The sequence below is a fragment of the Liolophura sinensis genome, chromosome 8, assembly GCF_032854445.1.
Source record: "Liolophura sinensis isolate JHLJ2023 chromosome 8, CUHK_Ljap_v2, whole genome shotgun sequence".
NCBI classification, from domain to species: domain Eukaryota; kingdom Metazoa; phylum Mollusca; class Polyplacophora; order Chitonida; family Chitonidae; genus Liolophura; species Liolophura sinensis.
The window spans coordinates 4,078,605-4,100,706 of record NC_088302.1 but is presented as its reverse complement, the minus strand read 5'-3'; the positions used below and the strand labels follow the sequence as shown (position 1 = coordinate 4,100,706).

The window sequence follows — 22,102 nt, the reverse complement described above, 5'->3', positions numbered from 1 at the left end:
CCAATCTGCCAGCGAATGTTCCTTGCAGGTCCAGTGTAGTCTAACAGCCGAAAGTCTACTGGACACAGACAGCTGTCCAAGTTCCACCCAGGTGGAGCAAGGATCCGTGTCGTCCTCTGCAGTTTCCACACCCACAGGCGTGCACAGCCGACACAGGTACGTACTTCATCTCAGTTGACTAAGAAGACCGAAAGTTCTCTCTTAAGTCATTATTTGCTCAAAAAGTAAAAGCACACATATTAAACACACACAAGATATTCAAATCGTGATATCCCGCAAAATACTACTACTACTATAGTACTATAGTCCGACCGATAGCTTGTCGCAGCTAAAATCCAGAAGCCACTCTTCAATGCATCAGCACTAATAAAATCAGTAGACAATATTATCTACTGTCAAGTGCTTCAGTCTTCACATACTATGAATTGTCTTTGTAGTCTGACAGACAGTGATTCTGTTGTCCACCAAGACGAAGTCCACCATGATAACCATTTCGCCCTGACACCATCTCCCGGAAACCACTGCTTACCGACCATCAATATTGCCGACCTCAACGACAACCTGGATTCCAAGATGATCGGGTCGGCGTACGTCCTCCATCGTACAGTACGGAAGCAGTTGCTTAAAAGAGAAAGCTGGGAACATGTGTCTAAAAGTGACAGTTCACTAGAGAATTAAATTAAGTATCTGTGGGAATGAACAATCACATAACATAACAAATCTGAACCTTGGCATACCATTACGTCAATTATAGTTAATCCAATAAAAATAAAGTCTGTCTTAATTGCAGCTTGTTTCGGTCTTACGTTTTATGCAGTTTGTACTCATGGCCTAGTCATATATCCTGTTTTATTCAGCATTTCTTTAAATACTTTATTTGCTTCCCCACGACTTCTTTCCTTACATTGCTTTTTTACTTCATCTTCAACACTGTGGCCAGATTATAAGTGTGATCATGTGCATAGTGCTGCCTGACTGAAATAGGTCTAGTCAAGACACCCAGCTAAGGAAAAACCCACATTATTATTGACATCCATTCAGTATGATTCATTTGATTGTTGTTCAAAGCCAAAGTAAAGAATTTTTCACTTAAACGATGGCAATCAGTTTTGATGGGTGGAGGAAGTGGAGTGCTGGGGTAAACCACCTACCTTTGGCAAGTTAATGTCAAACTTTTCCACATCTGACGTTCAGATATGTACACCATACTGGCGGAAGACGAGTGGTTTTCAACGAATGTTTTACTGCGTAACGATCACAGAAGCGTCACCGAATGCTTATTTTCACCCAGGCCCTACAAGCAGTAAAAATGGGGTAACAGACACTGTTTTTGTTTGATAGTCTAAACGTTGACAAACGTGATTTAAGCCATGGGAAGAAGTCTAGGAAGAAACTGAATTCAATGGTGTGGGCATTTGAAAAGAAATACCGCAGGTCTTCTAAATCAAGGAAATAAACAGTGTTCAATCACATCGAGATGTATTAAAATAACTCTTTTATTCAGATAAAATGACACTATGAGCTCCAAATATACAACATAACATAATCCATAAATGAACGAAGTCACCAGATTAGGTTTGACTGGCCTGAGGCAGTTCCTCTAAGACGTCTATGATCTTCTGTACTATTGTGGTGACTTCTGCCATACCTCCCGCTCCTGTGAACATAAAATATAAGGTAAAAATTCACAAAGGGTGCACATTCAGTATGAAACAAGATCACATTCATGTCGTCGGACATGAAGTCTGGGGGTGTAATATATGTCTAGTTTACAAAGTTACATCAACTATGAACAAATGTTACAGAGGCCGTCAAAATGTGAAATTCCGGTGGAAACTGAAGCCTCAGTTGATAATAAATAAATTGTTGAGTTAACACGTTATTTAATACTGAGAGAAAAAACAAATATAAAACTGCTTCGAGCTTTTACATTCTTGTTGAGTGTAGTTTTCGTCTCACCCGTGTCTCCACAAGCCAGGGTCTTACAGATAGTGGGAATGTAGGTGTAGTCAAAGCCCTGTAGAATACTGATCTGCTGACTGGTAAGAGGATGCTCAAACATATTAGTATTCATGGCTGGGGCAAACAGCAGCGGCTTCCGTCGGTCCCACGCCCGGACAATACACGTCTGAAACACAAAATACACATAGTGTGGTAAGTTCAAAAATAATTTCTTAGCGGAGAATGAGGATATGGCTGAAGTTGCAGCAGCATTTCAGGTGTCTCTAGGATGGATATCAGGAATGGTAAAAAAAATATCCATAAGCTAAATTTTCATGATTTCGACGATGTGATGTCAGGTCACAAAATTCCCAAAATGGGCATCCAGTATTTCCTTCCATTATTACCATCGCAGTACGAATAACTGCCATGATGCCAATGTTAGGGAAAAGAGATTTGCATATTAGCTTATCAAATAAACCCGTGTTCATGTCAGTCCTTTCATTTTGAAGAAAATTTATGTTGAGAGGCAGGAATTCGAATTATATAAACTGTATCACGAAATACTTCTCCTGAGATGATGTCTTCGTAATTTTATCTACTCGTTGCATGTGACTAGCCAAAATAGAACAAGCTCTATTTCATGTGATTTCCTCGGATTAACATAAATCGATTGACTTCTCGCACATTTTGATTTTAATGAACTACGGAATTAAGTTGGTACAACGAATCGTAACATGTGAACAAATATGGAATGTAGCAAATCTCAAGGTGAGAACAAACGTGGATTTGACCTCAGCCAACCGACTGCTTTCAAAGTATTTTTTAAAGTATTTTATCATGTGACTTATCAATGCCTTACAACATAGCATAGTTCTACTTACCAGTAAATTATCACAGATGCCGTTCGCAAGTTTAGCCAATGTATTAGCATCCAAGGGACTTATAACGAAGATATCCGCCCACTTACGAAGCTCTATATGCAAAACAGGGTCACCCATTTTCTGCCATGACTGCATAAAAATCCGTCAGTGAAAAATAACACACAATTTGAAGCAGTCATTATTGTAACACTTTTACAAAAATTACACAAATCAAACCAATAATATTTTCCCTTTTCGTATAAGGGCGATTCAGTGAATATATCTTTATCTCAAAAGCATTCAAAGATAAATCTACACCAAGTAAACAAGAGCATTAAGGCAGACAAGATGATAATACTGTCAAGATTTCTTCCTCAACTACCAGAAAATGCTCTATTTCTTTAGAACGATATACAAACTTGCTGAGTTTCTTTGTATCGTGACCTCTGATTGGTACATATATTCATGCACATCTACTTACAGACCACTCATCATCGTCTCTGTACACCTGGACAGACAGTTGACCCCGGTCAAAGAACTGTAGAGAATGTTCCGTGGCTACAAGGCGCACTTCCACCTATAAAACATACAGAAACAAGACATATTAACCAAGTAGCATCCACTTCAGTAGCCCATCAATATTAACCAAGTAGCATCCACTTCAGTAGCCCGTCAATATTAACCAAGTAGCATCCACTTCAGTAACCCGTCAATATTAACCAAGTAGCACCCACTTCAGTAACCCGTCAATATTAACCAAGTAGCATCCATTTCAGTAGCCTGTCAGTTTGGTCTTAACATTGCCAGAACTTTCAACTTGGCATCGACAATGGCCTGTAACCTGAAAGATACAAAACATGGAAAAGTGCTGTTAAATACATTGAACAAGAGATTAAAGTGAAAGAATTTTCAGAGCTAAAACTTCCAACACAGTCAACTGTACAAATGCCCGCACTAAAGACTAAGGGACGATACTCTGTACTCCATCATATCATTTTCTTAATTGGTATCCTAAAAATGTGTCTGCGGCCCTTAAAGTCTGTATAGCACTCATGGGTAGTCCATAGCAGACACTGTATAGACTGTATACTGATGTCAGGGGTGTACGTACTGAGGGGTCCACCGAAGATGTGGAATCTGACACTGCATCACCGAGAAAAGCTGTGTTTGGAGCGTTATCCTTATCTAATGCATTGAACTTACTTTTCCATGTAGGCCTATCAGCATCAATATTGTTACTAGACAAAGTAGGCATACATGTATATAGGGATCCATCCTTTGTTTAGTTGATGATATGATTAAACGCCTGGATGTAGGAAAATTGACAGATAGAAAGACACATAGATCCAGTGTGTACATTCAGGTTTACAAAACAAGTAAACATCTATAGCTCGCTAAGCAGGTATTATCGTTAGTGTTACAAATATGACACATACGAAAGACCTATAGAGACAGGAGAGATGAATTCGATCACTTGTATAGATCTGACTGATTGATTTATTTGCTTTGACGCAATTTTACGCGATACTCAAGAATATTTCCCTTACAAGGTGGTTGCCAGCATCATGGTGGTAGGAAAATGGAAAGAGCCCGGGGGAAACTCACGACCATCCGTAGGTTGCTGCTGGCAGGCTTTCCCACCTACGAGGAGAGGATGCCAGCTTGAGCTGCATTGATATGAGTGAGTGAGTGAATGCTTGGGGTTTAACGTCATACTCAACAATTTTTCAGTCATACGGCGACGAAGGAATCCTTAGGGTGTATGTAAAAGTGCCTCCTTGTTGCAGGACTAATTTCCACCGCCCTTTTATCTAGTGCTGTTTCATTGAGACGACTTACCGAAGGCAAGTAAGGCGCCCCGCCCGAGCCATTATACTGATACGGGTCAACCAGTCGTTGCACTATCCCCTTCATGCTGAACGCCAAGCGAGGAAGTTACAACTTCCTCTTTTAAAGTCTTAGGTGTGACTCAACCCAGGATTGATCCTAGATCTACCACTCCCGATGCTCAACCAACTGTGCTATCCGGGCCGGTCATTGATACGAGGGTCCAAGGGCACTTGCTACGCCAGCATGCTAAGCTTATCGATACTGGCTCACCATAACGCTGGCTGCCGTCGTATAACTGAAATATTCTTCAGTGTGAAACTCCAATCAAATAAACAATTATAAAATTAATGAAAAAGCCAAAGGAGGGCTAGAACCTGTTGGCAAGGTAGTCATCTAATAGGGTATAGGCAGAAGGATGCACTTGTCCAACAGAGTACAGGCAGAAGGATACACTTGTCCAATAGAGTATACACAGAAGGATACACTTGTCCAATAGAGTATACGCAGAAGGATACACTTGTCCAATAGAGTATACGCAGAAGGATACACTTGTCCAATAGAGTACAGGCAGAAGGATACACCTGTCCAAAAGAGTATACGCAGAAGGATACACTTGTCCAATAGAGTACAGGCAGAAGGATACACTTGTCCAATAGAGTACAGGCAGAAGGATACACTTGTCCAATAGAGTACAGGCAGAAGGATACACTTGTCCAATGGAGTACAGGCAGAAGGATACACTTGTCCAATAGAGTACAGACAGAAGGATACACTTGTCTAATAGAGTATACGCAGAAGGATACACTTGTCCAATAGAGTACAGACAGAAGGATACACTTGTCTAATAGAGTATACGCAGAAGGATACACTTGTCCAACAGAGTACAGGCAGAAGGATACACTTGTCCAATAGAGTACAGGCAGAAGGATACACTTGTCCAATAGAGTACAGGCAGAAGGATACACTTGTCCAATAGAGTACAGGTAGAAGGATACACTTGTCCAATAGAGTACAGGCAGAAGGATACACTTGTCCAATAGAGTATACGCAGAAGGATATACTTGTCCAATAGAGTATACACAGAAGGATACACTTGTCCAATAGAGTACAGGCAGAAGGATACACTTGTCCAATAGAGTACAGACAGAAGGATACACTTGTCCAATAGAGTACAGACAGAAGGATACACTTGTCCAATAGAGTACAGGCAGAAGGATACACTTGTCCAATAGAGTACAGGTAGAAGGATACACTTGTCTAATAGAGTACAGGCAGAAGGATACACTTGTCCAATAGAGTACAGACAGAAGGATACACTTGTCTAATAGAGTATACGCAGAAGGATACACTTGTCTAATAGAGTATACGCAGAAGGATACACTTGTCCAATAGAGTACAGGCAGAAGGATACACTTGTCCAATAGAGTACAGGGAGAAGGATACACTTGTCCAATAGAGTACAGGTAGAAGGATACACTTGTCCAATAGAGTACAGGTAGAAGGATACACTTGTCCAATAGAGTACAGGCAGAAGGATATACTTGTCCAATAGAGTATACGCAGAAGGATACACTTGTCCAATAGAGTACAGGTAGAAGGATACACTTGTCCAATAGAGTATAGGCAGAAGGATACACTTGTCCAATAGAGTACAGGCAGAAGGATACACTTGTCCAATAGAGTACAGGTAGAAGGATACACTTGTCCAATAGAGTACAGGCAGAAGGATACACTTGTCCAATAGAGTACAGGCAGAAGGATACACTTGTCTAATAGAGTATACGCAGAAGGATACACTTGTCCAATAGAGTACAGGCAGAAGGATACACTTGTCCAACAGAGTACAGGCAGAAGGATACACTTGTCCAATAGAGTACAGGCAGAAGGATACACTTGTCCAATAGAGTACAGGCAGAAGGATACACTTGTCCAATAGAGTACAGGTAGAAGGATACACTTGTCCAATAGAGTATACGCAGAAGGATACACTTGTCCAATAGAGTATACGCAGAAGGATACACTTGTCCAATAGAGTACAGGCAGAAGGATATACTTGTCCAATAGAATATACGCAGAAGGATACACTTGTCCAATAGAGTACAGGTAGAAGGATACACTTGTCCAATAGAGTACAGGCAGAAGGATACACTTGTCCAATAGAGTACAGGTAGAAGGATACACTTGTCCAATAGAGTACAGACAGAAGGACACACTTGTCCAATAGAGTATACGCAGAAGGATACACTTGTCCAATGGAGTACAGGCAGAAGGATACACTTGTCCAATGGAGTACAGACAGAAGGATACACTTGTCTAATAGAGTATACGCAGAAGGATACACTTGTCCAATAGAGTACAGACAGAAGGATACACTTGTCTAATAGAGTATACGCAGAAGGATACACTTGTCTAATAGAGTATACGCAGAAGGATACACTTGTCCAATAGAGTACAGGCAGAAGGATACACTTGTCCAATAGAGTACAGGCAGAAGGATACACTTGTCCAATAGAGTACAGGCAGAAGGATACACTTGTCCAATAGAGTACAGGTAGAAGGATACACTTGTCCAATAGAGTACAGGTAGAAGGATACACTTGTCCAATAGAGTACAGGCAGAAGGATACACTTGTCCAATAGAGTATACGCAGAAGGATACACTTGTCCAATAGAGTACAGGCAGAAGGATACACTTGTCCAATAGAGTACAGACAGAAGGATACACTTGTCCAATAGAGTACAGGTAGAAGGATACACTTGTCCAATAGAGCATAGGCAGAAGGATACACTTGTCCAATAGAGTATATGCAGAAGGATACACTTGTCCAATAGAGTACAGGTAGAAGGATATACTTGTCCAATAGAGTACAGGCAGAAGGATACACTTGTCCAATAGAGTACAGGTAGAAGGATACACTTGTCCAATAGAGTATAGGCAGAAGGATATACTTGTCCAATAGAGTATACACAGAAGGATACACTTGCCCAATAGAGTACAGGCAGAAGGATACACTTGTCCAATAGAGTACAGGCAGAAGGATACACTTGTCCAATAGAGTACAGGTAGAAGGATACACTTGTCCAATAGAGTATAGGCAGAAGGATACACTTGTCCAATAGAGTATAGGCAGAAGGATACACTTGTCCAATAGAGTACAGGCAGAAGGATATACTTGTCCAATAGAGTACAGGCAGAAGGATACACTTGTCCAATAGAGTATAGGCAGAAGGATATACTTGTCCAATAGAGTATACGCAGAAGGATACACTTGTCCAATAGAGTACAGGCAGAAGGATACACTTGTCCAATAGAGTACAGGCAGAAGAATACACTTGTCCAATAGAGTACAGGTAGAAGGATACACTTGTCCAATAGAGTATAGGCAGAAGGATACACTTGTCCAATAGAGTATAGGCAGAAGGATACACTTGTCCAATGGAGTACAGGCAGAAGGATACACTTGTCCAATAGAGTATAGGCAGAAGGATAGACTTGTCCAATAGAGTATACGCAGAAGGATACACTTGTCCAATAGAGTACAGGCAGAAGGATACACTTGTCCAATAGAGTACAGGTAGAAGGATACACTTGTCCAATAGAGTATAGGCAGAAGGATACACTTGTCCAATAGAGTATAGGCAGAAGGATACACTTGTCCAATAGAGTACAGGCAGAAGGATACACTTGTCCAATAGAGTACAGGCAGAAGGATACACTTGTCCAATAGAGTACAGGTAGAAGGATACACTTGTCCAATAGAGTATACGCAGAAGGATACACTTGTCCAATAGAGTATAGGCAGAAGGATACACTTGTCCAATAGAGCACAGGCAGAAGGATATACTTGTCCAATAGAGTACAGGCAGAAGGATACACTTGTCCAATAGAGTACAGGTAGAAGGATACACTTGTCCAATAGAGTATAGGCAGAAAGATACACTTGTCCAATAGAGTATAGGCAGAAGGATACACTTGTCCAATAGAGTACAGGCAGAAGGATATACTTGTCCAATAGAGTACAGGCAGAAGGATACACTTGTCCAATAGAGTACAGGCACAAGGATACACTTGTCCAATAGAGTACAGGCAGAAGGATACACTTGTCCAATAGAGTATAGGCAGAAGGATACACTTGTCCAATAGAGTACAGGCAGAAGGATACACTTGTCCAATAGAGTATAGGCAGAAGGATACACTTGTCCATGTGCATTTCAAAAGCAATCAATTTGCTTATGTTGCATAATCTATCGCGGTATCGTGTTCGGATTTAAAACTGATTTATGTTTTTACGCTTTTTTACCAGGCAAAACGGTGTGTATTGGCAGATGATGCACTGAGACAATATCTAGGTTTAATAATAAAAACAAAATTCTGTCATATTCTCTATTTTATATGGTTATTTGATGAAGAGTCCCATATTCTCGCCTGGCGGGCGATACAGGCCTATGGACATGGCGATATATCTCTCAACTTGTTCTACTTCCAAACATATGAATCGTTTGCTTGGGATTTCCTCTAGAATAAAGGTCATAATCCCACCAGATTGGTCAATTCCGTCCTTACGGAAAGGTCGTCTGTAGCAGGGACACTATAAATGAGCTATTACGGAATGACTTGCCCAATTTTGTCTCGGCTATATCCTAAAAATATCAGCTCCATTTGGCTGCAGGAACTGGTTTCGTAAATTGAAGCTGTTAACGCTATCACATGAGCCTTTTGACATATGTGAAATTCATTATACTGCAAAAGTCATCCGTCATGTCGCTGGTCACACAGAGCATTCCGTCATATGCCCACTGATCTGGTCCAAAGACACTATGTGAACCTGTTACTAGACAGGTGGTCTGTTAGCCCATGAGACCGTTATTCTGTGACATCCTATCATCACTGATTTCGTTGTGCACAGAAGTAGCACAGCGCTCTCTGGTAGCTGATGTGGCAGTCAAAGTACTGTACACTCACTTTGCTATCCATTCCCCAAGAACAACATGTCTTAGATTTAAGTCACACTTAATCTAAACTTCAAAACAGTTAACTGTGCTAAAATGGTTACAAGCCATAGGATTTTTTTATTTTAATGAGTAGAGATGTCTTAGACTTTTAGGATAAAACTGAAAATTAGCATTCACATTCAAATTTTAATTCGGGAATAATGCCATAAGTTAAGAGACTGATCCATGGTACTGCACCCTTCTTTTCTGATGGTTTCAGGCATGCCTAGAATCTAACCCCTTCTCAGGTACTCATTGTGAAAAGCACAGTACCTGCTAGTACACCCTGGTTTTAAGGTGTTTGATTGTGTTATTCAGTCAATACTACTTTGCGGATATCAACTCTGTACTGTTGACAAAAATGGATGCTTTGTGAGCATTCTGTTGAAGGGTAGTTTGTTCAAAGATGTGCATGTAAAATGCTGCAAACAAAGTCTTGGAGTTCATTTCACATCTGTCAGTCTCACAGTACTTTTGCTGCTTAAATTGATGGCAACTGTCAACTCTCTGTACCACACTGTGTCATCAGATACCTCTCAATGAAGCACAACTTAAACACTTAAAGAATATATGCTTGTAAAAAGACAAATTTTCATAAACTGGATTTTGTATGCTTTTAATTTAGTTAATTAGAAAATTATTGTAAACTGAGAACATAAAGCATTGAAACAGAAGAGACTATTTTTAATATATCTAACATTTAGAAAGAGAATTGCATGAACACATTCAGAACATAATCATTAAATTGAGAAAGGTAGAAATCATGGAGTCCCTACATAGAAAAAGACTGTGCTACTTACCATTTATGTGAAATTTTATTGTCAGTAATATGGCTATCTATGGCATGCAGATGCGACGTTTATATTTGAATGGACAACATTATCACCAAAATACAACACCGACAACTCTTCCCCCACCAAAACTACCTGCTCCCCGACCTAAGACCTTATGCCTCTACCCCTGCCCACCCCTAACCTGACCCCAGATAGAGTTACCTGTCCTACTGCTTCTATGTGATAGAATTACTGAAAGCTTATTTAAGTGGCATGTATGCCTGCCAGTGCTTGACCTTTATGCCCATGATTTTTACTGTGATATATTGTACTTGGCAACTCACTTTACAATGTAACTGTCCCATGTACATGTCATAAATCTGATGTAAGGTAGAATGTAATGTCACTTGTGTATGACATTTCTGGGTTTTACAGTAGATAAACACTGGCACAAACTACAACTGGGTAGAATCCTGGGTTGGCTACAAAATTTACGATGTTGTAGCACAGGCATAAATTGGCATGTACTTTGTTTATCTACCATTCTAAGAGGGCTTATCTTGAATGTTGAAGTTTAGATCCCGTCCAAGTGGTTTCAAGAACAAAATTTATAAGCTGGGTCATCGCCTAGTTAAAAAATCGGGTTAGAATCCTGGCGGTGAATGACCTTTGCGTAAATTAGTGTTGGGCAAATGGAACATATTCTCAATTAACGCATCCAGGACGAATTTTGTTTTAAGTGAAATATGAAGAAAGTCATCATTTTATATGGTGTTCTAGATTTGTACTCATGCATTCAAACATGGCAGTTAGAGCTAGAATTTATCCAGTTTCCACTAGATTCATGCTTGTGTGGATTCATTAGTGATGACACATGGGAACACCTACATGTACGTGGAATTGATAGCTGAGACGACTATGACTACGGACAAACAAATTATTTGGTGCCTAGCAGTAGTTTATTGAAGCCAGCAAGAAAGCACAGGGGTGTTCAAGGTAAGCTTATGGAACAAGACAGGGCTGTGATAGAATACTTAATCACAGCCCTACAGAGCTAGGCACTGGTAGCTTTAAGACTAAGTAAGAGTTCTCGGACAGCATTAGAAGCTTGTTACATTATAACATAAGAAGCTCAAATACCACTTACTGGAAACTGCAGTCTTTCCAGAACGTCAACTAATGTTGGAATTCTAACCGACGCGACACTCCCTGTGCAGCCGATCAAAATGTTCTTTTTGGGCGGCACGTTAGCCACAGCAACGTTCTCTGCGTCGTCGGCCATGTTCAGGATTCCCCCTGTCGGGGAATCCATTTGGCCGATACCATTATTCTACAGGTGATACCATTAAGTACAGCAGAATATATTTTCTTATTAGCATTTCTGCTGTCGTCCTAATACTACTCAATTCATACATATTACTTTCTAATATATCTTTGTTCCTTTTTATACTAGTAAATTGCTAACAGTGTAAAACAGCTTTTCAACACCAAATTGATCTCCCCTTTTTGTAAAATTGAGCACGCCATGAAGAAATACCCTCTAATGAAACACAGGTACACTTTAAGATAAAACATTGAGAAGCGACTGATTATCAACACAAAAAAGCAAAATATTTTTGAAGATTCTGCAGAACCTTAACAACAAGTGAAGGAGTAAAGAAAATCCTATCGGACATTGACAGGTTGGAGATTATTTCAGTCATAAAGATGGCGTCAAGTGCAGACGACGTGGATAAGTCGGACGAAAACAACATCCTATACGATTTGACAATCCATGCAGAGTGGCCCCAGGAGCCAGAGAGCTTTGTACGTTTATGTGTTAAATGATTTTCTCGAACAATACATGATCCCCTGTTTTCACCTGTCTACATTTGTACATTGAACCCCCTATATCGTAACTTGGGTAGTTGGGAACTTGAGTTGGACAGTCAGTGTCACCTCCCTGAATCGAACACTGTATGTTTCTTGACTTAAAGGATTAGTGTCCAGATTGGTTGTTTATTCATGATTAGCTGCACGTGTATATATTGTTAAATTGAGTGTAAACAGTTTTGAAAGAAAAGTACAGTAATCTGAGTACAATGGCATTAAAATCACCAGTTAACGAGTTAACGTTGTTGTTAAGTCACAACAAACATATCGAATTTCTCCACGAAATAGTTTGCTATTCTGCATATGGTTGTAAAAACAGGTCGACCCTGGATATTTTTTCAAGTTTCCAGATGATTTGGCTCTCAGGAAAGCCTGGATTCATGACACATGATGGAAGGGTTTTATTCCCACCCAAACAAATCCTGGCAGGCAGCTAAATTTTAACACCAAGGAGTTAAAATTAGACTTTAAATATATGTACATGTATACAAACACTGGTGATAGGAATTGGTGGGGGTAAAACAAAGCAGAAGTTCATTCGCCATTAGTTTGATCAATCTTTGGTATGTCGGTCAAGTGGAAGAAAAGCAGATACAGCCTCATGATGGCTTCCAGTGAGTAAATCCATCTTGAAAATGACATCGTTTTGATACAAATTCCCAGGTTATATAGACCAGCTAGACTTGGGTTGGCCATCTATGATGTCACCCGCTGAGCTTTATCAGGCGGCCAGTTGGGGATCGGCTAGGGTAGTAAATCTATTGTTTTTGGTGGATTTAAAGTCATAATTACAATTTTCAGAAGCCATCGTGGTAACATACTGTTAAACAGGTTATAAGGACAAGTAGCTAAATCTGGACACTGATGCTTGAAGTTTAAGATAAAGGGTTGAAACAGGTTTACGTTTTCTCAGGGAGTGAAAAGTGGTAGAATTGTTCAAAGTAAATGCAAGTTGCACATGAGATAAGTCATAAAGGCCTAAAAAAATTATAAAAAGACAGGAATACAGGGCCAAAATCTGCTGAGAGAAACTTTAAAACTGTGTGGCATTCATGTTAAGGCTTGTAACAAAAGAAGTTAACTGAGTGTTGGCCTTTTAAACCATTGTGTGCATCCAAAAAGGGTTCATGATGAAATTTTACCTATTTTATGTTACAATTCACCTAGATATGTTGTGTGCTGAATTTTAAAATTCTGACATTCATCCCAACACTGAGTCCCTGCCTCTCAAATAACTTGTCACAGGGTTTCACAGGTAGTAAACTAAGAAGATAATAACAGAGATTTAACCAGAAAATGATATAGAAATGAGCAGAGGTGAGTTTGGTTACCATGAGGTTCAGGTTTGTAATCCGCAGCATTCTTTTCTGTGTTTTTTGTTTTGAGAAACACATATGGACTTGGTGTAACAATGAATGTGAGAATTTAAGACAGCTCCATAGTCCATAAGATGAACAAGGTTGTGATCATACTGAAATTTAAATGCAGTAGATATGTGTTTTGTACAGTATAAGTAGATTATTTTGCTAATTTTGTATGTCTTTTTGGTGAGATATTTGACATAACGGTTAGCAAACCTGTTTGCTTCTGTCACAGACTCGTGCACAAAAGGAAAAGATACAGACTTCTGTTATTGGACGCTTGGCTTCAGCCACTCAGCGTAAGTGAACAAGTTAAGAATTAAATGGTTTTCAAGATACTATTCAGTATTGATTTAAGTCATTTTATGACATTGAGGGTAATTGAAATTTATTCATGATCAGCTTTCAGAAATTACTAAGAAAATATTGATTACTATTTATAAATATACAGGACTCAGAGCTGTGGTTTTGAAAGGCGGCATCAACCTATATACATCAACCTATATGCACGTGTAATACTCGAGCACATTACACTGAAACTTGTCAGTTGTAAAATAACGCAAATACGTATGCTAGTATTTCACACCTTAATTATTCTCTGCCTTTATTCCAGGATCTGTTTGGACTTCCCTCAGAACATTAGGATTGTCATCAAAGTAAGTGCATGTAATTGTTCAATAGCAATTTTTTTGTGTTTTTGAAAATGAATTATCATTGAATATTTATCATTGAATATTTATTTATATTGAAACCATTTATGTTAAAGGCACTTCTTGTTAGTCATGCAGTGTGAAGAATTATTGAATAAATACCCTTTTGCCACCAGATTTAGTGTTTGATCCATCCAGGTAGAGTATAATAAACAAAGTATTCATTATCAAATGATCATTACAATTTTTGGAGCAATCTTATGCCATTGCACTTCTTGGTACATTATTAATTATTTACTTGCATTTGTATCCTTTAGATATTATATAGCATGCAGCTATCTTTAATATGTGCATTTCTTTTGTTTAGTATTGGCAGTCAGCTTTCCGTCCAAACTGTTTCATGTATGTTCCATTTCCAGGAATAGCAGCCCATGTTTTTTATTATGTTGAACTTCATTTTTTTTTGTAGAAATGATAGCCCGTGTTCACTTCCTTCAGAGCTCGTGAAGTTGATAAACAGTCAGATCAACTGGCACATTGCTCTCAGCAGGTTTGTATTGGTGCACCGTCACTAGTTATAATATTAGAACATAGGCAATCAGGATGGTACTGAAAGGCATCTACAACTTTGTCTGACAGATAATGGGGATATAGTGTTTCTGCGCTGATTTTATGACCATAGATCGTCTTCGTGATCTTTACTCCTGATCACTGGAGGTTTAAATTGATAGATTGTGAGTCTGTGTTTATGCACAATTATATCTGCGTTTGTTGTTAGCAGGTTGCGTCCGATTTTTCTTCTTTTTTGTTTGTTATTAATGAATACAGTTTGAGTGGTAAATATGAATGTTGTTCGCGTCTAATAATGACAAAATGATATTGTATAATTGACAAAATAATATTGTATAATTAACAGAATGATGTTTCTTGTGTCTTTATAGTGATGGCAATGTGTTGTCCGTGGTACAGGACCAGTGTGTAGAGATCAGGTGAGTGAAAGGTGAACCAAAGTGAGTAGGGAATCAAACATTCTGATCTCTGCCATTCCCAGTTTCATCCCACCATATTGCTGGCCACCATCTTTAAAGTGAAATATTCTTGAATATGTCCTAAAACACTAATCAGTCAATCAATCTAGCCAGTGAGGCATGCTCCACCTTAACTCTTTAACCTTCTTGCACAGAAAAAGTCATTTTGGATCCAAATTTTGCAGCAGAAATATTGCGTGTTTAAACTGAAACTCAGTGTATTCTCTTGGTCATCCACCTGTATCATTCAGCATTACCACACCTCTGATGCGTTTGTGTCATTTATTTGCTAGGACTGCCCGTGATGAGTTTGGCACTATTGTTGGGCGTGGCATCCTGGGGAAAGATCCCTACCCTCAGTGGAGGAAGACCGCCTGGAGCGTGGACTCCACCATGGTGGCGTGCTCCTCTAGTACAGGGAGGGTCACTGTCTTTGATGTGGTGGGCACCCAGCTCATGTCTATCCCTGGGGTAAGGCTGTTCATACTAACTTTCCGGCATTCTGATAAAATGCATATCAAAATGAAGTTATCTGAGAGCTTTTAAATCTATACATGAAAGAAATTTGCATGAAAACAAAACTTACAAATGATCAAAATATTGGTTTAAAGTGCTTTTCAGTTGCCCAAACTAAAACAGCTCTAGATATTGTCTTATAATTGTTCAGTGTCATTTCCAGTTTAATGGGAGAGTTTGTCAGATACTCAGGCCTGAGTGATTTGCTTTGGAAGTTTTCACTTACATCACTTTAGCACAGTCAGTCTTAACGGACATTTTTAACCCAGTGTATAACAGCATAACTGACATTAATGAATGAACAAGGTACAGGTATAAACACTGTAGTTTGAATTGTGCAGGAAAGCCCTCCCACCCCGATGAGTTCCCAGGACCTGAGCAGAGCAGTGGCCTCCCTTGTCTTCATGGACAGTCAGCAGACGTCAGAATGGTATGAACATGCGAAAAATGGATGTGCTCTTCAGAATTGGGAACATGTCAAAGCCCCGGTAGTAGGACCTTGATGCCACTTAACTGACAAACAAAAGGGCCTTTCCCAACTATTATGACATCACATTAAAAACAGAGTAACATTACAGGAGAAACTTACACATTTTAACATCGTAGAAGTTGCGCTACAATCAATTTTTGATGAAGCAATGGCTCAAGCTCTTGCTTCACCATAGCTCTACCTCACAGGATTACTAAGAAATATGCCACCTCCCCATTTCAGAACCCTTGTGTAGATATAGAATAATAGATCAAAGACAAATGCTTCTTTTTATGTTTTAGGTTCTTAAAATGCATAAATTTTTGTGAAAAAAAAATTTTTTTTTCATTATCATTATTTGTTTGTGATGTGGCACTTTGATCTTAGATGTTGTAACATACTCTTTATTAGTTTGGAGTTGAGGGGTTGGGAGCTCCATGACCCAAGGGGTAGCGTGCTAGTACAGCACAATGATCCAGGAGCCTCTCACCAATAAGAACACTGATTGCCAGCTATCTGCAGATTGGTGTGGCTTTCCTCTGGGCTCTGTCCAGTTTCCTCTCAGCATAACATTGGTGTTTTGTGGTATAAGTGAAATATTCTTGAGTACAGCATAAAATACCGATCAAATAAATAAATCATCAGTGGGTCCCTTGCTGTCTCTATGGGTATCAACTTTTTGCTTCCTACAGCTGAGCGTCCCCTAGCTGACCGTGGTCGTGGCCCAGCTGACCCAGCTTTTTGTGGGTCACACAAGGCTTCAGAGGGTGATTCCAGCACCTGTAAACCTGACTGGCTTCATAATCTGTAAAGCTGTCTGAAAGCTAGAGACTGTATGACTTCCTTAGTAACAGATGGGGTGGGCAAAAAAAATTGCCCACCTGATGTTGTAGTTTGGGAAAATGCCTATTTTTGTCAGCAATAGGCAGTTAACAATAGTGCATTTGTTGGATTTGTATAATTTACAGCTTTCCATATAGTCTGAGTGTTTCTGAAGAGCTAAGTAGATGTTATCTTACAGCTTACAGAGCTATCTTACAGAATAAATAAAAAATTCTTGAGTATGACATTAAAATTAAATCAATGAAATTATTTATTTATTTATTTACTTAATTGGTGTTTTACACCGTACTCAACAATATTTCACTTATACAACGGCGGCCAGCATTATGGTGAGAGGAAACCAAGCAGAGCCTGAGGGAAACCCACAACCATCTGAAGGTTGCTGGAGGACCTTCCTGTGTACGGTCAGTAAAATAAAGAAATAAATAAATCAATCATCAATCTAGCCCAATGTCAGCTGCTGATTTGAAGGCTTGTTTGTATTCATATGGAAATCTATTTTTCCTCTATATATCCACCGAACTCTCCCAACCCTGATTTTGTTCACAGGTCAGCAGAACTGCTGGTAATCAACTACCACGGCACCCTGAAGAGATACCTCCTGGACAGAGAGAAAGGGTACAAGCTGAAACACACATTCCAGTTCAGTTCCCACTACCCCCTGGGTGTCAGTGCCATGGCCCACCACCCAGGCTTTAACCTGCTGCTCATAGGTGGCTGTGGGGACTGTAGCAGAGGGGAACAATCTCCAAACAGGGCGGTTCAGGAGGGGATAACTGCATGGAGAATGCTGTCAGATGCCCCTCATTATAAACTAGTCACGGATTACTCAGAGGATCTCTATCAGGTAAAGCACACCTTGGCTTGGCTGGACTTGGGCCAGTTATTGTGTCAAATGATATGAAACTATTCCTGAGTTATGTCCCTTTGTTCTCACATATATGTTTCACATACGTGTAGTATGTGAAGTTTTACATTTACACATTCAATGGAATGTTCTAAAATCGTGAACCCAAAAAATAATTATTTGATTCGTTACATTAGTGATGAAATTCCACCCGTGGATTCTGCCAGTAATGTAATCCATATTGAGGCAAGGGTCCATACTGTCCCCTGCCTACAGCAGCATTGTGAAGTCACAGTTTAGGCCGTCACTTCATCAGAACACAGAAGTCATGTATTGTGCTGGTGGTGTCTTGTGAATCACATGTACAATTCATGTTACGGTCCAGATAATAGAAAGTGTCCTTGAAGCAGGCCACAGTAACCCTTACTTCTTCATGTCAGGTTACCAGGCGTATGTCATCTTGAACTTTGTGTTACAAGTGACTGGTTTGTTTTTGGGTATGTACATGTAACATTGCTGCTGTCTTTTGTTACAACTATTCTATGATGGTATATGGGTGTCTTTTTATGTGTGAAGAGTTCAGATTCCTAAAAAGGATTGTTATGGTGATAAAGTATATTCTTTGAGATATGGTCTACTTAGATGTACTCTCCGACCGTATGTGGGAAGGTCTTTCAGCAACCTGTGGATGGTCATGGGTTTCCCCCGGGCTAGGCCCGGTTTCCTCCCAGCACAATGATCCAAGAGCCTCTCACCAATAAGAACACTGATTGCCAGCTATCTGCAGATTGGTGTGGCTTTCCTCTGGGCTCTGTCCAGTTTCCTCTCAGCATAACATTGGTGTCTGTGGTATAAGTGAAATATTCTTGAGTACGACTTAAAACATGCATCAAGTAAATATCTGCCATCAAACCTACGGTGTCACAGTGGTGTGGAGCTATTCCGTATGTCCCTTTGGTGCACAGTGTGAGCCCTCAAATCACTTTCTGTTCACTGTGTAGGCTCAACAGCATAATGGAGTGATGAAGAGACTGAAGAATTTCACTTTCTACAGCTGGTATGGCTACAACCCAGTGAGTATGTATGGGTCTGTGTGTATGTGGTTTTGCAGATGTAGGCATGGGTTGTTTTTATGTCTGTGAGAAGAGACAAATGTACCATACATTAGAAAAGAATTTTTCACAGCTGAAAAGTTAGGACCCATATAGACAAATGTCAGCATACATGTGTGTGAGAACATATGGCTTCCCTTTGTGGCAATTTAAAAAAACAGTAAAGTTTACAAATATTATTGAATCAAATTTGTTTGTTTTATAGGTGCAGAGAAACAAAAGAAACATTGAACATTGTTGAAGATAAAAGCTAGGATAAAGACTCAAGTGACTAGATTGTGTTTATTGTAAAAAGTGCTAAAAGTATAATTTATGTTATATACAGAACAGTTCAAGTTACTGTCACAACATGCTCTTCAAATGTCAAGATGCTTTCTTTTTATCAGGATGGGGTGTTTAAAATGTGCTTGTCCCCAAACGGCCAAATCCTTGTGACAATCCACCATTCAGGGAAGCTTTGTCTTTGGGATGTCCCGTCGCTGCGAAGACGAAAGTCATGGCTACATGAGGAACAGGTTTGTGGACAGGGGTGTGGGCAAGACAATTACTTTGTGGACGAAAGTGCTCAGTTAAAATTCTTAGTATTTGTGTCATATCTTTTTCAGCTCAAAATGGTATTTGTCATTTTAAGTTTTGAAAAAAGGTGTTTGTTGTCTACTAAATTACATCTATGTGTGAATAAAGTTGTGCAGTATAAATAAAAGTGTTTACATTAGATGATAAAGATTTCCATTTAACTCTACATGGATATCATACTAAGCTTGCATTAGTCAAACTATGGATAGGTATAGGATTTGTGAAACTCAGTGAAATGGGATTTTGAATATGGTAAATTGAAATCAAGTGTGCTAAGTGAAAGAAAACCTTATACATATATGTTTGCACGAGAGAGATAGACCAAGTAATGGTAATTTTCAAAGAGGAATATAAGAAGGTCACAGCCTGCTAAAATGTATGATGACCTTATTTATTTTCTGATATTTGACAGCCAGACCATGATGAAATCAGTCCAGATTTTATGGAAAACCCCATGAAGAGGAAAGTTTTGAAAGGTAGGTCATACAAATTCTCTTAATGTGTGTTCGTTTTTGAGTTCCGTAAATTTTAGGGCCAAAATCAAGGAATTGTTATTTTATAAGGAATGTATCCAATATTAGGGCAATTCTAAAACTTGGGTTCCTGCCAGTATTCAGGTCACGATGTTGTTGAGGCCACAATCTTGTTGAGACCACAGTTTTGTTCAGGCCATAGTGTTGTTGTGGCCACAGTGTTGTTCTGGTTACAGTTGTTCAGCCCATAGTGTTGTTCATGTCACAGTCTTGCTCATAGTGTTGTTCAGGCCACAGTCTTGCTCATAGTGTTGTTCAGGCCAGTCTTGTTCTGGCCACAGTTGATCAGCCTCCGACGAATGAGGTAGAAGCCCCAAATCCTGCTGCTGTGATTAAGTCAGAAGCTGGAAGTCTTTGCGGTCATTTCCCCAGAACCCTTCCTTGTGTGAACCTGTAATCATGGCCAGTAAAGTAGACTTTCAAAGCCTTCATCAATGCTGACTAGTATGAAGATTATGTTAACACATTTTCTAAACTTGAACATTAAACTGCCATTGTTTTTATTTCAGATATGATACACTTACGCACCTTGATCGACGTCAAGTGGTGGTCAGAAAAGGTAAATGTCATATTATTTTAGGTATATTTAGTTTATGCATTTTAACTGCAATTGTGTTGACTACATTTGTGATGTAGTCTGAACTCTAGGCTGTGTATACTTTGTAATTAAAATAGGATTAATGTCATTAATGTACAGTTATACTAAAGATATAGGTTTCTTTCAGCTAATTTCAGCAAGCATTGTTTACCTGTTGCTTTTTGCGTTGTTTAGCTTTTTTTTAGTGTTTTCTCGTTGTTTTTGTGTGTTCTATTTACCTATTGTATTATGTGTTGTATTTACCTGTTGTTTTTTTTTGCATTTACCTCTTGTACTTTTTTGCTTTTACCTGTTGTATTATGTATTGTGTTTACCTGTTGTCTTATGTATTGTGTTTACCTGTTGTATTATGTTTTGTATTTACCTGATGTTTTGTGTGTTGTATTTGCCTGTTGTTTTGTTTGTTGTATTACCTGTTGTTTTATGTGTTGTATTTACGTGTTGTATTGTATGTTGTATTTACCTGCTGTGCTGTGTGTTGTATTTACCTGTTGTATTGTATGTTGTATTTATTTATTGTATTGTGTGTTGTATTTACCTGTTGTATTGTATGTTTTATTTACCTGTTGTGTTGTGTGTTGTATTTACCTGTTGTATTGTATGTTGTATTGTGTGTTGTATTTACCTGTTGTATTGTATGCTGTATTTATTTATTGTGTTGTGTGTTGTATTTACCTGTTGTATTGTATGTTGTATTTACCTGTTGTGTTGTGTGTTGTATTTACCTGTTGTGTTGTATGTTGTATTTACATGTTGTGTTGTATGTTGTATTTATTTACATGTTGTATTGTATGTTGTATTTATCTGTTGTATTGTATGTTTTATTTACCTGTTGTTTTGTGTGTTGTATTGTAAGTTGTATTTACCTGTTGTGTTGTGTGTTGTATTTACCTGTTGTATTGTATGTTGTAGTTACATGTTGTATTGTGTGTTGTATTTACATGTTGTATTGTATGTTTTATTTACCTGTTTTATGTTTTGTCTACTATTGTTTTGTGTGTTGTGTTTACCTTTTTTCTGTGTTGTGACAGGAGGTGATTTTGGCTCGCTGCAGTGGGGCGGTGTCCGTCTCCTCTATCCAGACCTTGAAGAATCTGTTGGGCACATCTCCTGAGTGGTTTGAGCCCTCCCCTCACATCACAGACACCCAGAATGGTGGCTTCCTTAGCCTGGAGGTGAGATTACAACACTCTCTGTATTATTTAATGTTTTGGAGATGTGTGGAAAGAATGGTTGTTATTTTGTTATAGGTGACATTGGTTATGTAAGATATTTCGGCAACTCTGTCACAGAGTAGT

The 22,102-nt window shown here is 39.1% G+C and overlaps 2 protein-coding genes across 2 annotated transcripts in view; one reads left to right on the top strand and one right to left on the bottom strand.

The window, feature by feature from the left end:
* Positions 1–1,478: 1,478 nt before the first annotated feature.
* LOC135473777 (phosphopantothenoylcysteine decarboxylase-like) lies at positions 1,479–11,581 on the bottom strand. The gene is made up of 5 exons (XM_064753670.1): positions 11,547–11,581; positions 3,286–3,381; positions 2,826–2,954; positions 1,960–2,128; positions 1,479–1,657 (listed from the first exon to the last, which is right to left on the bottom strand). Exons 3-5 carry the CDS (start codon positions 2,940–2,942, stop codon positions 1,572–1,574), a joined length of 372 nt encoding a protein of 123 aa, XP_064609740.1. The 5' UTR covers positions 2,943–2,954; positions 3,286–3,381; positions 11,547–11,581; the 3' UTR covers positions 1,479–1,571.
* A 525-nt stretch (positions 11,582–12,106) lies between these two features.
* The window catches only part of LOC135472433 (NBAS subunit of NRZ tethering complex-like), a 60,244-nt gene continuing 50,248 nt past the window's right edge, over positions 12,107–22,102 (top strand). The window contains exons 1-13 of the mRNA XM_064751933.1: positions 12,107–12,205; positions 13,868–13,931; positions 14,246–14,288; positions 14,752–14,832; positions 15,224–15,271; positions 15,604–15,781; positions 16,168–16,256; positions 17,688–17,985; positions 18,987–19,058; positions 19,484–19,612; positions 20,086–20,149; positions 20,716–20,765; positions 21,836–21,979. Coding sequence (XP_064608003.1) covers positions 12,107–12,205; positions 13,868–13,931; positions 14,246–14,288; positions 14,752–14,832; positions 15,224–15,271; positions 15,604–15,781; positions 16,168–16,256; positions 17,688–17,985; positions 18,987–19,058; positions 19,484–19,612; positions 20,086–20,149; positions 20,716–20,765; positions 21,836–21,979 — 1,359 coding nt within the window. The remainder of the gene's footprint in view (positions 12,206–13,867; positions 13,932–14,245; positions 14,289–14,751; positions 14,833–15,223; positions 15,272–15,603; positions 15,782–16,167; positions 16,257–17,687; positions 17,986–18,986; positions 19,059–19,483; positions 19,613–20,085; positions 20,150–20,715; positions 20,766–21,835; positions 21,980–22,102) is intronic.